This window comes from Lampetra fluviatilis, chromosome 31 (assembly GCF_964198595.1).
Source record: "Lampetra fluviatilis chromosome 31, kcLamFluv1.1, whole genome shotgun sequence".
Classification (NCBI taxonomy): domain Eukaryota; kingdom Metazoa; phylum Chordata; class Hyperoartia; order Petromyzontiformes; family Petromyzontidae; genus Lampetra; species Lampetra fluviatilis.
In genome coordinates this window covers 7,542,300-7,561,687 of record NC_136305.1, presented here as the reverse complement: position 1 = coordinate 7,561,687, position 19,388 = coordinate 7,542,300, and the positions used below count along the sequence as shown (strand labels likewise).

Genomic DNA, 19,388 nt, shown 5'->3' with positions numbered 1-19,388 from the left:
CCCGTGGCAGGGGCCAGTCTCTCGGTGAGACAACCGACGTTAATGTCCGACAGAGTGGTAGATTAGCTGCAATTGGCTATACATCTCAGTGCAGGACCCTCCTGGAAAAGGGGTCGTGGTTTTTAAGTCGGGCTATGTTGGCTCTAAGCCTTCTACACCACGTGACTTTTCTTTCGTGTTGTGCGCGGTGCTTTTAGCGCCACAGCGCGTGGATTTATAGCGTTTATTTTCATTTGTTTGCTGGTGACTGTGTATTTCATATCGAAATCGCCTCCAGTGCTTTTGCTGCTGGTGGCAATAAAAGTAAAAAGTCTACACCATTACGAAATCTTAAAGATGTAACATCTAAACAATCCAGCAGGTGACTCAAATACCCCCGCCTCTGTCCGCCCAGCGGTGTGAACTTGTCTCGCCACAGTGAGCGGTGTGGTGGGGTAAAGCGCGGGGTTACTCCCACCTCTTCCACAACGCCCTCCCTTGCCGGCGTGGAAGAGTAGGCCAACATAGCATCGAGAGGGCTTCGCGAGCGCTCTCCCTCGTGGGAAGGGGTCCTTTCATCAGAAATGGCGTGAGCCTGGGAATTCCAGGGCCCGCGCTTTTGCCAACACAACACAGGGCTCGTTACGTGCCACCGTAATGGATTGTGGGTAAAAGCTTAAAAATGTAACGGCCGAGTGAGTGTCTGTCAGCCCGGCATGAAACATACAATGGTAAATTAACGCGTCAACAGTCAAAACCGGTCACTTAACCGCGTGCAAATACCGCTGCATCTGCAGATATCCCTGGATACGATCCATTGGTTCAGACAACCCCGTGAGATGATGCATTAATATCTCAGTGTGAATTTATGCGTGTTGAGACAGAGCTTAAATATAGATCAGTTGCGTGAGATTAAATCCGGGACTTGGCGAATGGCGAATGGAAGTCTCCTACCCCAGAGACAACCCGGGCACTGGTCAGCCAAGAATCCCGCCACCCCCAAGACTGCCCCTAGGATCTATTGGTGCTGCCCCTGATGCCCCCTGACGTTGTTGTTGTTGCTGTACGTATGCATGTAGAACTTCTTTCGCACCGTACGTAGCCAACCGCGCTAATCGGAGGTGCGGGGAAAGGACAACAAACTAAGCACAACACAAATTTGATTTTAAATCGAGATGATTTAACAGTGCAGAGCTCCAGTAGCCTTCTAATTTCGGACGGAGGAGCGTTCCAGACGGCCATGGAAGCGCATGTGAAAGCGCGCGATGCGGTGACCGTCTTTTTATTCGATGGCCAGCCAAAAGCCGCCGCTTGGTAGGGTGACCGGAATTTGCGTGGTGGTCTCTGCCGTGCTGTGGTTGTTGTTGTTGTTGTGGTTGTTGTTGTGGTTGTTGTTGTGGTTGATGGTGGGCCCCGAATTATTTTCTCTGGGTTGTGCCTAGGCATTGCTCTGTGCCGTGTCTCCTTCACCCCCACCCCATCACCTCCTTAACTCCCCCTCCCCTCCTTGAACCCCCTCTCCTCCTTCACCCCCACCCCCTCCCCTCCTTGAACCCCAACCCCTCCCCTCCATGACCCCCTCCCCTCCTTCACCCTGACCCCCTCCCCTCCTTGACCCCCCCCAACCGCCTCACCCCTCCCCTATCATCCTCCCTATGCAGTCCCTCACCTTCGTTAAAGCATCTCTGAGATATATTTGCAGTTGTAAAAAATAAAATAGTTTTTTTTTAAGTTTGCACTTGCTTGCTTGCTTACGCCAATGTTGGTGGAACGGCCTCTACCATAGAGAGCCCTTGACCGGGGACCTCTCGTGTAGGATATTGGGGCCTACTCAGTGGCGACTGAACTACGTTATCAGCTCAGGTATAGAGAGCTCCTCGATAGAGGCCAGTGGCGTAGTGATTACGTCATCAGCTAAGGGGGTGCGGAAATTATTCAGGTGCGGTCCAAATGTTTGGTTTTGTCTCGCACGGTTGCACCTTAGGCTTATTATAATTATATAATATCGCGGACTCCTCTTGCCTAATCACACCATCGTTACCCTCACGGTCTCGAACATTTGACGCTGTAGGGGAGGCGCTCCATCTTTGAAAAATGCGGCCACTTCAGCTCCGTAGTAGTAGTAGTAGTACGGCTTTGCAATACAATTGACGCAGTATCTAATGAAATACATATCCCAGAAACGGAGTTCTATGTCCAAAATCATTTTGCTCAAGTTACACAGTGGTCGTTAAGAAGGGCCCCCAACTCGTATCTTTGGCCCCCAGGCTAGTTACGATACTGGGACTATTCTTTAACTGTGGGCCAGATGTCTTGGAGGAGGTGGGGGCCTGCCCACTTGACCCCACCAGCACCACCACACGAGACCCGCTGACTGGAGCCCAAGTGGCGACCACGTTGATCAGAATCCCAATCCTTCGTTAGACTGGAGGGATCCGATGAGCTATGAAGATCTCTTTTTTCACAGACGTCCAGTCGTTTCACAGATGTTGCAGTCGGTTGGACAGACGCGGTGGAGCATTCAAAGGAACCTGCACCGTCTTTGCTCCTGGACATCTGTTTAAAAAAGAGCTTTACAGCTAATCGGATTCCTCTAGTATGAATGCACATTCTGATTCTGTTGCAACCGCCGCGCCCGCCAGGGATAATGAACCAGATGGTTGCGGTTATCGGCGAAATACATTTAATTGTTGTTGTTGTCATTCTGCTTGTGAGCCCCGTGTTTGGCCTCCGACTCTAATTGTCAAGACCCCTAAGTGATGGTTGGTTTCGCCTCGGGCAACCCAGGGTGGCGGTTACACGAGGTCCTTAATTGAACGCAACATTCGCAGAGGCACTCGCTATTGATTCCGTTTGAAGAGCGCAATTATTATTATTATTATCAGGAGTAGTTTCCTCCAACTCGTGGCAAATCTGGACCATTCCACTCTCAGTGTAATCTCGGAGTGTTCACGGCGGTGCCTCGTACCTGGGTCGTCCCACTTGCCTCGCACGCGTCACCTCGTCCACCCCCCCCCCCAACCAGTCTCGTCACCAGAGTAAACCATCCGTTTGTGTTGGGGAACGGCCCGCCGGAGGTGGCTGTCAAGGAGCTACCACTGAGAGGTCCTTACAAGCGGTCTCTAGTCCCGACCAGTGGATTGGCCGGAGCTATCCCACGTGCCCTGCCACCGAACATGTGTTACTTGGCAATGAAACCCGCCTCTTTAGTTCCCCGAAGCTGCAATAATGTTGCGAAATTAAGTGCAGAGCCACATTTTCCGTGATGGGGGATTTTTAGTTGTTGTTGTTGTTATTGTTGTTTTCAGGTACTTAACATCTTGCCGCGGTGGCGAGATGTTAACTACCTCGCCTGGTTATACAGGAGGTCTTGGGTTCGAACCCGAGGCTGCTGCCTGTTTGGATGTAGTTTGTATATCTCTCTCCCCGTGGTTGCGTGGATTTTTCTACTGGTCCTCCGGTTCTTCCCTACACATTTAGAAACACGCGTTTAGAGTGCGTGGCCGCTGCTATAAATGTCCACGTGATGAGCCACTTCGTTGAGCTATCATTTGTGATAGCCAGGTCACTTCTGAAAAAGGGCTAAATAGCTCAGTGGGCCTTACCTTGTAAAACAATAAAATATATATTCATACATTTTGACTTAAAACTTTCGTGACTGCAGGAATTCATATTCTTTGGTTCTTTCGGTAAAGTCACGTAGATTAAAAAAAAATGTGAATAAAAACTAATATTTTATTTTGTATTATTTGTATTCACTTAAAACATTCCTATCTACGTGACTTTTACCGAAAGAACCAAGGAATATGTATGCATAGTTTTCATCGGCGACGGAGCTGACACCGCCAACTCTCTACCCTTGAGAGCCCGGCTCAATCACAGATGGCTGAGCACACACACACGCGTGGCTTTATGCGTGGCGGTGATCGCCCATCCAAGCACTATCCAGGCTCAACCCGCCTTTAGCTTCCGAGATCTGACGAGCCCGGGCGGATTGTGGTTGATTTCGGTCATAGGCTGATGTGGTAATAGATTCTAAATCACTCCCGGTTAGTGGAATGACCCTTCAAGAGCTGCTCTTCTGCTTGCTTCATTCGTTAAGAAGCTTAGCGGTCAGGACGCAGTAAATTCCCTGTAATTTGTCGTCTGCTCACCCCCCCCCCTATTTTTTCTGACTGCTTTTTTCAGCTTCCGCGGAATAATTATCATCAAAAGACCCGCTTGTTAACTGCTACCCTATCGCTCACACACACACACGCAACAATAACAACAGCCGTGCACGACTAGCGGGCGGTCACGGGACAGACCCAGGTGCAGTGGGTTGACTGACTGAGATGACTGGCCGATGCATCAGCTGTGCACCCCACTCTTGTGGCCAGTGCGCTTCTGAAAACGAAGCAGTTATCTCAGTGGGCTTTACCTGGGAATATAAAACAGTTCAGTTGTATTTGTGTTTTTTTTTAGTAATTTCTTTACCTCTAATATGCTGTACACTCATGTCGTCTTATTTGTATCGTTTGTTGTTGTTGTTGTTCTGATCCGCCCCTACCGGACATCTGTGAAAGAAAGAGCTTTATAGCGCATCGGATTTCTCCAGTGTAAATCAACATTCTGATTCCGACACACGGACCAACATCCACCACCGCTGCCGCCGCCGCTGCGGGCACGGCGTACACGCGAGTGGCGTGTAAAGCGTTTTATTTTATTCCACGTAATTGCTCCCCACGCAATAATTCGTTTAATTTGGTTTAACGCTTCGCGCGGTGGTGCCGTGCGTGTGTGGGAGGTGTCGGGGCTGGCGGGCGTGGGCAGGGCGGGGGGGGGCACGTGCCCCCCACGTGCTCCCCACGTGCTCCCCAGACGCACGTGGGGTGCACGGCAACAGCTGGCCACACGGTCACGTGAACACACAAAGATCCCCCCCCCCGTACGACCTTAGACAGGCTGGTTTTTTTTCTGCACAAATTGGGGGCAATGTCACGACTCGTCGAATCATCGACTAAACGCGTTGCTTGATCGACCGCTTCTTTCGTGGTCGGTTAATTCTACGGGAGCCTCTAAAATATTTTTTTTTAATAAAAATGGCCAATATTCCTGCGTACCGAAGGAGTGTTCATTGTAAACGCGGGAGGGCAATCAGAGCACCAGGAGAAACCCAACGCGTGCGAGGGGGCAACACCCTATCCCATACAGATAGGACAGACGGGGAGGTTCGAACGAACTTTGCTGCGCCACCCTCCCCCGGCGAGCCAAGTTACGGCTCCCCGTCGACGCACCTCCGATTAGCACGGTTGGCTACGTACGGTGCGAAAGAAGTCCAACATTCATGCACATGCCTGCACACATTTTGATAATACGGTATACACAACAATACTCTACGATCTACATAACCACAATATAATTTGCGGTTTGGAGTCACGTAAAAATACAAAGTACAGGACAGCAAACGTGTTAGTTATTTTTAGAAACAAAAAAACGCTGTGGCGAATGAATAAAAAAACACACAAAATACTCACGGCGCATTTGACGTGTAAAGGTTTAAAAATGCATTTCAATGAATGGCATAGTTTCAAATACGCGCATTTGAAATCCACGCAGACGGTCGGGGTACGGTCCGTCTGTGTTGCGTGGACAGTCCACTCACTCACCCTGCCTGCAAAGTTCCGGGCCCGACATGCAACGCACGTGAGCAGCGGCGCACCTCATTATGATCCCACCTCAACACGACCCCACAGACCTCATTAATTCAACTTCTCCTCCCTCTGCTGATGCTCCCTCTTCTGCTCCCTCTCCTCCTCCATCTCCCCTCCCTCACTGAAGTCGACTTAACCACCACCCCCTTCACCTCACCGCTACCCCCGTCCCCCCCCCCCCCCTCTGCGTGGCGCGAGACCCCAAAGCATCATTTTTTATTTTCTATTTTTAGTTGAACAGGCGAAGGCCCCACTAGAAGCTATGTAGCGATTTTTTTTTTCAGAAGCGACCTGACTATCACAAATTCTCGCTCAACAAAGTGGCTTATCGTGTGGACATTGACAGCAGTCACACATCTTCTTGGTTCTTTCGGTAAAGTCACATAGAAGGGAAATAATAAAATAATAAAAATAAAACATAATAAAATAATTCTCACGACGTTTCGGCCACAACTCAAGCATCCGTCCTCAGTTGGAGAACGCCTGAGGACGGCTGCTTGCGTTGTGGCAAAAAAGTCGTGAGAGAACACCAGAGGACGGCTGCTTGCGTTGTGGCCGATACGTCGTGAGAATTATTTTATTATGTTTTATTTTTATTATTTTATTATTTCCATTCTACGTGACTTTACCGAAAGAACCAAGAAGATGAATCCCTGCAATCACGAAAGCTTTAAATCGAAGCAGTCACATACTCTGAACGCGTGTTGATTCTGAATGTGGAGGGGGTGGGCGGGGGGTGGGAAATCGGGAGGACCCGAAAAACATCCACGCGACCACGGGCAAAGTGAACCATGCAAACTCCCAAATATATAAGCGTAAGGGTCGGGATTGAACCCACGGACTCCTGTGTATCAAGCGAGGGAGTTAACATCTCGCCACCGTGACGCCCATGGGCATCATCATCATCATCCACGTGCTGCCTCTCGCCACGTGCACCTCACGCGCACAAATCTCCATATCCACCACCATCACCGTGACGTCGTCACGGCTGAGATTTTAGCGGTGGGGGGAGAAGGGGGTGGGAGTGCACGTGGTGCGGTGGGGGGGGGTGCCAGGCCGGGGCTTGAATAATGAATTAAAGGGAGCTTCCAGCCCACGCTCATTAAATTGCAATAGAGAGGGCATTTGATAGCGCAGGCAACCGTGGCCGGCATTGCGATGGGGGGGGGGGCGAACAGCCGCAGTGGCCTCAACATTAACCAGCGGCGCGAGAACCCTCGCCCAGTACGCTCCGGCTCGGATGGTTTGACGAGAGAATCAAAATCATGACGTTTATATATTCTCGAGGAATCCGATGAGCTGAAATTGACACTGACCTTTTGCTAATTCCAAACATAATCGAAACGTGGCTTTTTCTATGTATATGGGCCCGCCATGCCGGCGAGATGTTAACTACCTCGCCTGGTATACAGGAGGTCGTGCGTTCGATCACGACCCTGACGCCTGTATATTTGGAGTTTGCATGCTGGATTTTTCTCCGAGTTCTTCCCTCCGCGTTAAGAAACATGGATTTAGACGATTTGGCAGCAATCGTTTTTCTCGTTGAGCTATCATTTGGGGCCACGTTGCTTCTGAAAAAGAACTATATAGCCCAGTGGGCCTTACCCTGGTAAAATGCAAAAAAAAGTAGTAGTTTTAAATTTCTATGTGCGGAAATATTTATGCCGGTTTGATGCACGAAGTCTCCAGCATTTCCATGGGACGCGACACATCTTTAACATGTAAGCAAAGCGAGGAGCTGCAGCATTAACATAAGGACGTTTGAGGCATGTGCTATTGTCCGTGTCACGACGATACTGTGCCGGTGGGAGAGCCAGACTTTGACAACACAAAAGGGCCAGTTGAAAAGAATCTTACTTCCACCTTTGAATACAGATGCGCGTGGAGGATAATATTTATTTCATAACATAGATAGTCAAAATCACCTTGGGCGTTCTGAATAGAACGTAGCTAGGCAGTGCTAATAAGTAGATATAGATATTATCCGGGATATGTTTCTAAGCAGACACAATCACGATGATGAGCTTGCGATTGGTGGGACACGTGTGCGGGAAGGCGGAGGGCAGGTTACGGAGACTGGCAGCGGAGCTGCATCCAGAGGGCATCCATCAAGGGGAAGACCTCGAGCCAGATGATAGCAAAGAGTAAGAGCGGATACTATTAGGTTTTTTCGGTAAAGTCACGTAGGTAAAACATTAAAATTAATAAAAGTACAGCTATCGTGGCTGTGACGGTTCCACCTGAAGACGGATGCTTGTGTTGCCTCCGAAACGTCGTGATTTTTATTTTATTTTACTTTTATTAATTTTAATGTTTTACCTACGTGACTTTACCGAAAAAACCTAAGAATATGAATCCTTGCAGTCACGAAAGCTTCAAATCTAGAAATAAGAGCGTATTTTTTAGGTCACGTGTTGACCTTGCGATAGTATTCAGGATCTCGAGCAGAATGTACGGAGGCTATGGCAAAGTCTCGTGGCTTCAACGGCATTGGTTGTGAGTGATGCCCTTTTGACCTTTGAATCTTGAGCATTCCGAGTAAATCCGATGAGTTGTAGAACGATCGCCGCGTCTTTAGCCGTCCCGGTGATTTATTCGACTCGTAGCTCCACGCGGTCCTTTGTGACTCACGGACCTTAAAGATTAAAATGTTTGGGTTCAAATTAAATTGCGGGAAATTACTGCGAGCCTTTATATCGAGCTCGTGGCGATCGCGATGGCTGCGTGACATCGCCCATCACCCAACCTCGTTGTCACAATCATAATCTGTAGTTATGCTGGAGGAATCGGATGAGCTAACCCCCCCAAAAAAAACCTCTATTATAGCCGTAAAGCTCTTTTTGTTCCCACAGATGTCCAAGAAGTTGTCACCTTCAACAACAACAACAAGAAAAACACAAAGAGGTAGTACGCCGATTGCTTCTCGAGATGTGGTTTTCTGGGCGACTCGGCTGAGAGAGAGACGGGGTGCAACGCTGTGCGGCGCGGTCAAGGAGGCATTCGAGTGAAAGAGACCGATTGGGGTGTCGTACGAAAGCCGGACAATTATAGCGACAATGTCACGGATTTTTACGAGAAATCCCTGCCAAGTGTCTCAGAGGTAGAGTGAGCGGCTGGAGATCTGGTCACGTCGGGGGGGGGGGGGGGGAGTGTGACTCAGCTCATCCTTCAGCCCTCCCGGGGTTGATGGCACAGGTACCGACGTTGTTAGGTGGGAGGGGGGGGTCAACAGTATAGCTGACCTGCCCCCGCCATAGGAATGTGACGTTTCCACCACTGGCTCAGGCCTTCATGCAGGAGATGCGCGCCGATGCCTCAATGTTGACTCGAATAGAGGTCAAGTGCTCGACTAAGTCTCGCTGAGTCTCAATAATACTGTAAGGAGGATCCTGCACTTGAATAATAGGCCGATTAATTTTTAAGGGAACGTTTTCAAAAGTGAGAAAAGTAAACCAGAGTACCGGAACAAGCCTGCAAACCACGAAATGGGATAATGTAAATACAGGGTGCTTAGAATGTTTTTTAACACCACTAGAAATGTGCATCCGGGCTCTGGAGACCACCTGGAGAAGATCCCAGGCACGCGTTGACAATGATGGCGAACAAGTGGAGACTCTTTGACTTTTTGAAGCTATTAACATGACATTTGTTATCATGTTACAGTGTATTGTCCGTTCTTTTTTCCATTGAAAACGATAGTCCCATGTAAGTGTTAACATTTTTTTGCAGCACCCTGTATATTTAATAATCATATACATTCCGCAATATACAAATCTCAACTTCTAAAGCTCTGCCATCTATTGCCTCAAAATCGCCGCTCCCGGCTCATCAGAGTGTCCGGCATTCACGACTGGTGCCGGCGGGCAGACAACGCGCGTGCCGGACCAAGCGTCACGTGGCCACGGTAATCTGGTCACCGCCTCTCCGCGTGTTAAAATCTACGGTGTGTTCGTGCCATCGCGACGCCGACGTTACCACGGAACTCGGAGTCGGTGCTGCGACTCCGGATTGATACCCGCCAACAATCCGTGGGGGGCATATCTCGAACCTCGACTCGCTCACGGCCGTCATACCGCGAAGCACACAAAGCGAGCGTGGAAACCCCCCTTTAATTTGCCGTGAAGGGGGGAAAGAGGCAAGCCCCTACAATTGCGCACTCACACCACCGCTGGCAAGATGGGCCTCTGCTAGACGGAGGTTTCAGAGGGCCCCCCGCGGAGAGGCAGTGACCAGATTACCGTGGCCACGTGCCGCTTGCTCCCTTCTGTCACGATTCTTGACCGTCAGCCATCAAAGTCCGCGAACAAATGGGCAACAACAACAGCAACAACACAAAAATAATAATAATACACTTCAATCGACATATCGAAAAAGGTCGAGCGAAAATTCGCGTTTGTGGCCGGTGTCCCATGCTGTGATCAAAGCCCGGGAAGTGGCCTTGGTGGCCACGCTTCTGCCTGTTTACCGAGCGCGGCGGCAGTTCAAGCAGCGAGGGTTGGTGGGTCACTGAGCAAAGGCTGCGAATCTCCCTTCAACGCAGGCGTCGAGGAGGAAGTCGCGCTTCCTTGGCTCGTCGTGAGAAAGGCAGTACAGCAAATGGACTGATCTCCTCCGTCTGTTACCGTCTGTAACGGACGGGGGGGGAGGGGGTGTGTCGCTACCATTAACGTGCGTGGGTTTTACTTCGGGTGCTCCACTTTTCTCCCGCTTGTATAACGAACGCCCACGTGTAATTGGCTTAAACAAATCTTAAGACGAAAAAAAAAGAAGCCGATGAAGCGGCGTGAGAAAGAGCAATTGGACTCATAGTTGTTATCACACGTGTAAGACACACCGGCTACCTAAGGCAGTGCAGCAAGTAGATTGCGGACACAACTGTGATGTGGAATTTGAGTGTTCTCCCTGAGTATCTATCGATTTTGGTCCAGGCACTGTTTACCGCGGGGTCTAAAACGTTCACCCTGTATTTATTTATTCATGTTAGACAATCATTGGTGACCGGGTGGAGGTTATAAACCCTCTTACACTTGAGAACTTGCGTTAATCACGGACGGCTGATACTCAGATTCGAACCCAGGCTCCCATCGGTCCCGGGGGCTTGAGTTATTACCCCCCCCCTCTCCTCCCCCCCTCCCCTCCCCTCCCACCGGGGCACTCTGCCAGAACGCCGTTGCAAGTTTATAGGACGGGGAAATCGGTTTGGTTGACCATTGACCTTCCAGCCATCAAAAGGTTACAGCAAATCCTCGGCGCCAAACAAGCGGCACAATTTCAGTTAATTAGAAGGTCCGCGGTGGGGGTGGCGTGTCGTGGGAGGGGGTTGTGGGAGGTTACCTCGCCACTGATACAGCAGTGGCTAGGAGATGTTAACTCCCTCGCCACGTATGCAGGAGGCCGTGGGTTCGATGCCGACCCTGACGCCTGCTGCTGTATATTTGGAGTTCGCGTGCCTCTCTTTCTCTCTCCCCGTGGTCGCGTGGATTTTTCTCCCGCGTCCTCCGGTTTTTTTTTTCCTCCACATTTAGAATAAAAATCACGCGTTTTTTGTTTACTACTTGGCTACTGCTATAGATGAACACGTGACGAGAAGCCACTTCGTTGAGCTCGCATTTGTTGCCAGGTCGCTTCTGATAAAAAAAAAGAAATACATCTATATAGATTTAAAGCTTTCGTGACTGCAGGGATTCATCTTCTTGGTTCTTTCGGTAAAGTCACGTAGAAGGGAAGTAATAAAATAATATAACATAATAAAGTCACGTAGAAGGGAAGTAATAACATAATAAAACATAATAACACACCTGAGGACGGCTGCTTGCGTTGTGGCCGAAACGTCGTGAGAATTGTTTTATTATGTTTTATTTTTATTATTTTATTACTTCCCTTCTACGTGACTTTACCGAAAGAACCAATAAGATGACATCTATATAGCTCAATGGGCCTTACCTGGTAAAAGTTTTATAGTTTAGTTTTTGCTAACACGCTGCTTTATTCACCCCATGTACGACTAATTTTAGCAGACCAAATAATTCCTTCCTTCATTAGCTACCTGCAGCAAGATTAGATTCCAATACAGCTGACGCCTGCCGTCCTGCATCCCGTGAAGAAGATTGCATCGGATATTGTTAACAAAGTCGAGGAGGGGGGCGGGAGGGAGGGAGGGAGGGAGGGGGGGAGGAGGGAGGGAGGGAGGGAGGGGGCGGATGGTGGGGGGAGGGGTGCATTCGGGGCAATAAACACATCAACACAGAGATGCGACAATTCCCAGAAGGCGCGTCCCATAAGTGTGCAGGGCGCGTGTTGTTTGGGATCTCGCATTCATCAGTGGGTAGGGAGGGGAGGGAGAGAGGGAGGGAGGTTAGGAGGGAGGGGAGGGGGGGCAGATTGAACCTCGCAATCCAGAGGGCGTCGATTCATCTCTCCACGTCGACTAAAATACCCCCCCCCCCTGCCGTTTGTCCATCTAAGCAGTATAAGTGGATACGATACATTTAGTCGCTCCGGCGGCAAATCGCGTGTTGTGGGAGTAACGTGTGAGCACTCCCACCACTTCCAACACGTCTGGTCGGCAGGGAAGAGTAGACCAAGTACCACTGTAGAGCTCCCTCTAGTGGAGGCCCTTCTGCCAGCAGCCGCGCGAGCAAACTAACGATTTTCTAGGTGATGCCCGCTGAGCAATACAGCTCTCTTTCAGAAGAAACCTGGCCACAAATCATAGCTCAAGGGAGCGGCTCATCATGTAGAAATTGAAAGCAGTCAAATACTCTAAACGCGTGTTTCTAAATGCGGAGGGGAAACCCGGAGGACCCGGAGAAAAAAATCCACGCGACCATAGGGAGAACGTGCAAAAATACAGGCATCAGCCTCGAGATCGAACCCACGACCTCATGTATACCAGGTGAAGTAGTTAACTAAAAATTGCCACCGCAAGAAAGAAATTGCAGGGCTTGCACCTTTAACTCTTGACCGAGAAACAAGGGCAAGTGTGGCATGTGGTGACTTAGGCGCACGTTCGCGTGTGCCAATCGTCGCATTCGTTACGAACATTCCATTGGAGACGATTACCAATTCCTGACTTTTTGAACCGGTTCTCAGTTTCGAAAACGGTTACCGGTTACCATTTAGCAACCCTGTAACGGTCCACGCTGCGTACCTTACCGGCGGTGGAGGGGTGGCGCAGTGATTGGCGCACTGCGCTGCGAACTCGGCGACTCGAGTTCGGTTTCCATCCCCGGCTAACTATCAGTGGCGAGTGATATCTGACCTCCTCCCCACCCAGCCAACAACCCATTTCACCAACCAGCATTGCACAATGCGGTGAAGTATGGTCAAAGAATCCCCAAAGATGGGCACGGCGTGGGGATGGGAGGCTCTGGTCCGGAATTGGATTAACAAAGATCTGAAAATCACCGATAAAATTGCTTAATTTTTATTGATAAAAAAACATTCCGCACATTTTAAACCTAGCGATGAAGCTACTACTACTGGTGTAGCCACGGTTAGGGCACGAATGGATACAATCAAAACTTGTCGTCGACCTCGTCTAGGTCGACTCAGCCTTGAATTCATCCAGCACTGTACCCGATGCCGTGTGTAAACATTGTAGCGAGCGAGGGGAAGGAAACGGCTGATTTGTGATGATGAGATGAGCGGAGGATGGAGCAAATGTGGCGTCACTGAGCTCATGATGCCCAGGGGAGAGAGAGAGAGAGAAAAAAAATTGTCGAGAGATGCTCTGTACGAAAAGATGTCCGGAATGTGATCAAATGGAACGTAGACAACATATTTTACCTCCATTAAAAAAAAACACAAAAAAATCCCCCACTCAATGCAGGGTCAAATATTTGCGGACCTCTTGTATCATTTCATGTCTTTATTTATCTTACGAAAAAAAAATCGCCAGTTTTTTTTTGTATCCGCTTAAAGTGGGGCCATCTCCCATTCACGTCGAGCACGTGGATGGAAGCTTGACGATCGCGGAGAGAGCCCGCGACTTGAGAGCTCTCGCTGCCTTGTGTATGCGTCTCTCTTTCTCTCTCTGTGTGTGTGTGTCTGTCTCGTTGTGCACGTGTGGGCGGGTGCGCTGTGTTAAGTGCGGGGAGCGGTGGTGTAGCGGTTATGGCGATGTGCTACCAGCCCGGCGTCCCGACTTCGATTGCCGCTCACGTCCGTAACGAATATCTAAACCGGTCATGGGCCTCCCCTAGGTGGACTCAGCCTCAAATTAGTACCTAGTGCGGTGTGTCAACATCGCCACTGGGGAGACAAAGGCGGTTGGCGTGGTAATGGCCACCCACCCCATCGTGTGCCGATCCAGCCTTCATAGGTGCTCGCGAACAGCACTTGCCCCAATAGTCTATTAAGGCTATTTGGGGGATCTTTGTCTTTGTTGGGGAGCGATCATTTAGCCATTAGCTCGATGGGCTACGAACCCGGCGGTCCGAGTTCGATTTCCGCTCCCCGGCCAACATCAGTGACGAATATCTGAACTGGTCATGGGCCTCCCCTAGGTCGACTCAGCCTCAGATGAGTGCCGAGTGCGGTGTGTAAACATCGCCACTGGGGAGACAAAGGCGGTTGAGCGTGGTTTTGGCCACCCACCCCCTCGCGTGTCGTGCCGGCCTTACAAAGTTCTCGCTAACAGCACTTGCCTCATCAGTCTGTTAAGGCTACACGGCGAATCTTTGTCTTTGTTGCGTTACATACACACACACACACATATAATTACACCGATAAAATATCATGAGTGTCCTTATTTTGTCGGTGTCTGCATTCATTAACACGTACAATTAAGGACAGACAATTCCCTAGAGATTTCCAAGATACACTACTTTGGAAATATATGCTCTCGGGATCTGCAGCCACCAGAGGCCATGAATGCGTGTTACCATCATGCGAATGTGTTAATGTTAAAAGTCGTCCTTGCACACCATCGATAACGCATTTCTTTTTTTTCTGTCACCAGAGATTCTAAATAGAGTCATGTAAAATTATAAATAGCCGACGTTGGAGAGATACCCAAAGAGTCAGTGAGATAGAGATGAGAAAATAGCGTTCTCGTGAAACGAAAAGAGATATGGTGAGAGAGATGAAGATGGTGTGGCGGTGGTTGTCGGAGAATTATAGCGAGCTGTGAGGATTGTGGAGAGGGGAAGAAAGAGAGTTGATGTGATTGTCGAGAGACGCGACGAGCGAGCGCGATGGGGAGGGGAGAGAGAGCGAGAGAGCGAGCGAAACAAGTTAACTGGTGAGATGTAGGGAGAGTGTCAGGAGAGTTTGTGAGCGACGTGGGGAGGGGGGTAGAGACGAGAGATCTATTGAGGAGGAGGAGGAGGAGAGAGACAGGAGAGCTGACAAGGTCACGACAGAGTCAAGAGCTGGTCAATAAACAGCACGCGGTGGAGACCCTGCCGACGTGTGTTGGGGTTAGGGTTGGGGTTAGGGTTGGGGCTGGGCATCGAGTTGGTGGTTGCGCAGTCACCTCCGCGTCTGTGCGCTCTCCAAGGTACCGCTCCTCCGCGCGATTCGCGGCGGAAGACACAGAGAACCGGTGACACGGGGACACGGGGGAGGGAGACGGTGGAGATACCAAGACACGGACAGAGACACGGAGACACGGAGACACGGGTACATTGGCGCACGGGTGCACAAAGACGGAGTAAGGGGGCGAGTCGGCGCGGGAGAGCAGAGGCACGAATACGGGAAGAGACGCTCTTACACGGTAACCTGGAGACACGGGGGAGTCACGGGGGACACGGGGACATGGAGAGTGACGGTGACACGGGGACGCAGGGAGACACGATGACGCGTCGTGTAGCCGGAGCCACAATGAGGCACGAATCCCGGAGAGATGTGCGGTCGGCTTACTAGGTGCACCTAGACTGGCACTGACCTTGAGGGCGTCCGGCAGGATGGGTATGTTGGCTTGTGTGTGTATATGTGTGTGTGTGTGTGGTGGGGAGCGGTAGTGTAGCGGTCAGCGCGCTGCGCTATGAACCCAGCGACACGTGTTCAATTCCCGCTCACGGCCAACACCAGTGACGATTATCTGAACCGGTCCCGGGCCTCCCCTAGGTCGACTCAGCCTCAAATGAGTACCTGGTGCGGTGTGTAAACATTGCCACTAGGGAGACAAATGCGGTCGTGCGTGGTGCTGGCCACCCACCCCTTCGTGTACCGTTCCGGCCTTCATAGGTGCTCGCTAACAGCACTTGCCCCTACAGTCTGTTAAGGCTATATGGGGGATCTTTGTCTTTGTGTGTGTGTGGAGGGACCTGGGTTCGATGATCGGCCCCGGCTAACATCGGTCACGAATTACAATCTGAACCAGTTGAGTTCGACTCGGCCTCAGACGAGTGCTCATTGCGATGTGTAAACGTCAGCGACAGGGAGACAAAGGCGGCCGAGCGTGCTGGTAGCGGCCACACAGCCCTCCTCGGGCGCTGTCCGTACCGGTCTTCATAGGCGCTCGCTAACAGCACTTGCCCTAACGGTCTGTTCAGACTGTACGGGAATCTTTGTCTGGAATATGCATTGGCGAGTAAACATATGCACGTGTGCGTTTGCATACGGATAGGCATGTACGTACACGAGTGTGTGTGGGCGAGGTATCCAGCAGTGGAGAACTCATGATTGATGGTGATGGTAGGTAAGTGAAAACATGTATGCGCTGGTATGGTTACACGGGTATATACACACCGGTATGCATGCGAATGCAAAGTATGTACATTTATGTGTGGGTAGGTAAGCACAGGTGCGTGTGCGCATGTGTGTACGCACAGGTTTATATGCGCGGCTGGGTGTGCACACGTGTGCATCTGCACAGGTGTGTGTGGGTGTGCACACGTGTGCATCTGCACAGGTGTGTGTGGGTGTGCACACGTGTGCATCTGCACAGGTATGTGTGGGTGTGCACACGTGTGTATCTGCACAGGTATGTGTGGGTGTGCACACGTGTGTATCTGCACAGGTATGTGTGGGTGTGCACACGTGTGCATCTGCACAGGTGTGTGTGGGTGTGCACACGTGTGTATCTGCACAGGTATGTGTGGGTGTGCACACGTGTGCATCTCCACGTGTATGGGTGGGTGTACACACGTGTGCATCTGCACAGGTGTGTGTGGGTGTGCACACGTGTGCATCTGCACAGGTATGTGTGAGTGTGCACACGTGTGCATCTCCACGTGTGTGGGTGTACACACGTGTGCATCTCCACGTGTATGTGTGGGTATGCACACGTGTGCATCTCCACGTGTGTGGGTGTACACACGTGTGTGGGTGAGTGTGCACACGTGTGCATCTCCACGTGTGTGGGTGTGCACACGTGTGTATCTCCACGTGTGTGGGTGTACACACGTGTACATCTCCACGTGTGTGGGTGTACCGGCTCAGGTGCGCCGCTCCGCGACGGAGAATCATCCGAAGTTCCGGTCATAATCCCCCGTTGGCTCCGGCGAGGCAACCGCTCTCAGGCAGCAGATGCGTGTGTCCCTCTCCCCTCTCTCTCCCCTCTCTCTCCCTCTCGCTTCCCTTCGTGTCTCTCTCTCCGCTTCTCTTCTTCTTTCCTCTCACTCGACACACGTGCGCTCTCTGGCCGCGGTGATGCGCGCGACACAGAACGTCCTTGCGTCTCTGCTGCCCGACTCTCTCTCTGCCCGTGCTCCCGCTCTTACCAATTGCGTCTTACGATGATTATTCCTACGCTGATGAGGCTGCTGCTGATGCTGATGGTGATAACGGTCGTGTGTGTGTGTGTGTGTGAAAATATAGGTTATCGCAGATTAGGGTTTTTATCCTCCCTTCCCGGTGGCTTTATAATGCAACGGGGTCCCGACTCTCTCCTCTCTCTCTCTAGCTCTCTTCTCGGCCGCTCTCTCGCGAGCCTGGATGATGTGCGAATGAATGCGCGGTGCACACGGCAGAGAGAGAGAGGGAGGGAGGGAGGGGGATAGAACGGGGGAGAGGGAGGGAGGAGTGAGAGGGAGGGATGGAGGCAGACCAAAGTCAAATGGGGAGGAGCGATGCAAGGATTGAAGAGGATGGTGGAGGATGCAGGGTTGAATGCTATTTCAGACCAGTGCCAAATCTCTCGTTCGCTGTCTGGCGTAACCGCACGACCTGCAAGGAGGGAGCGAACCTGGCGCCACGGAGAGCGGCGGCTTTCTTTGGGGTGCACCCCCTTCTGCATCCCCCCAATCCTCCCCGCCACGTCCCTTCCTCTCGCATTTGCCTTTATGGGCTACAATCGTGTCAGGCACTAAAATGTGCTGAATGCAACACGGCGTTAATAGGCAGAGGCTGGAAGAGAGAGCGAGAGAGATAATGCATCGTGACACCAGCGGGAGGGAGGGAGGGAGGAGAGGGAGGGAGGGAGCGAGGGGAGGGAGGGAGGGTCTGTAGGGGATGTTAATTTGCATATAGGGGTTAGGATGAGAGGTCGGGGCTAATTGCGCTCGGAGTAGAGGTTATAGGGCCAATATTAGCAATAGGAGTCGAGGTTATAGGGCCAATATTAGCAATAGGAGTAGAGGTTGGGATTAGGGTTATGAATGCAAGTTGTTTTTATTATCAAGGGGCAGGAGTAGAGGACAGAATTAGCAATCGAGGTTGGGGTTAAAGTTTGGGCTTTGGGTTGGGAGACGATGTTACGATGAGGGTTAGGTGTTGACAAGTGTCACGTTTAGGGATTACAGGTTAGGACTGACGTTAGAGATAACGATTAATATTCTGTCTGTGAGTAGAGGCCGGGTGTTAGTGTTAGGAGTCGAGGTTGGTGATAATGTTAGGGTGAGGTTAGGATGTGGTTAGCGATCGGGTTATTGGTAGAGGCAGTGTTTACAGTCATGACCAGCGATGTAATGGGTGGCACAGTGATTAGGGCACTGCTCACAGTCAACGCACACTATCAGTGAGCCACGCAGCCCTTCATGTCTCCAGGGTACAAAACACAAGCACCACTTTGTTGAAGCCACCCGTTAATTGTTCTATGACATGCCTCGACTCGGCCACAAACAAAAGAAGCTGGTCTGTCTGCACGCAATTGAATGGGAAAGCATGTGTTAGGCTGATGGGTCAATATTAAGGTTTATGGTCGGATAGGATAGGTAGTCGTGCTCGGTTTATGGGTCAGTATTTGTGGCCGTGCTTGGGGTTGGGACTTGGTGTTAATGTTAGGGACGGGATTAGGCAAAAGTAGTTTTCAGGTTAAAGCTAGAGCTATAGAATCGAAAGCTCTATCGAAACTACCTAATAATTACCAACAATTACAATTGCTGGTGCTAAGGCTAGAATAAGGGATAGGTTTGGGCGTCTAGAATGGTGTTCCTATTTGGGGCGATATTTTGAGAGTGGCGTCATTGCCTGTGACCGAGTGGCCCAGGATGCACCCGGTCTCATCACATCTGGGAAGCTCAGCGGGTCTGAGCCTGGATAGTTTCTGGATTGAGTTGGATGGGCGGTCACCGGCGCGTGCCGGGTTGTCATTGGCGTCTGTGGGGCTTGCTCCGTGTTGTGGGCAGCAGTGGGGCAGTTGATCGGACTCCACTGTTGGACTGTCCTCTCTCCTCCCGCGTCTTCTCCCCCTGCGATCGCCATCCCGCACGCTCGCCGGTGTGGTGGAGTATGGCGTGAACACCCCTACGACCCGCATCAGCGTGTGTGGGGAGGCACTCGTGCAGCCGCGGATTGACAGAGAGCGACGTGGACACGTGCTCGTTCTTG

General features: G+C 50.9%; 1 protein-coding gene across 1 annotated transcript in view; it reads right to left on the bottom strand.

Moving 5' to 3' along the window:
* LOC144943501 (inactive dipeptidyl peptidase 10-like) overlaps positions 1-17,580 on the bottom strand; it is a 518,643-nt gene extending 501,063 nt beyond the window's left edge. The window contains exon 1 of the mRNA XM_078871017.1: positions 17,053-17,580. Within this exon, the coding sequence (XP_078727143.1) occupies positions 17,053-17,103 (51 nt within the window). The 5' untranslated portion in view covers positions 17,104-17,580. The remainder of the gene's footprint in view (positions 1-17,052) is intronic.
* Between the last annotated feature and the right edge of the window lie 1,808 nt (positions 17,581-19,388).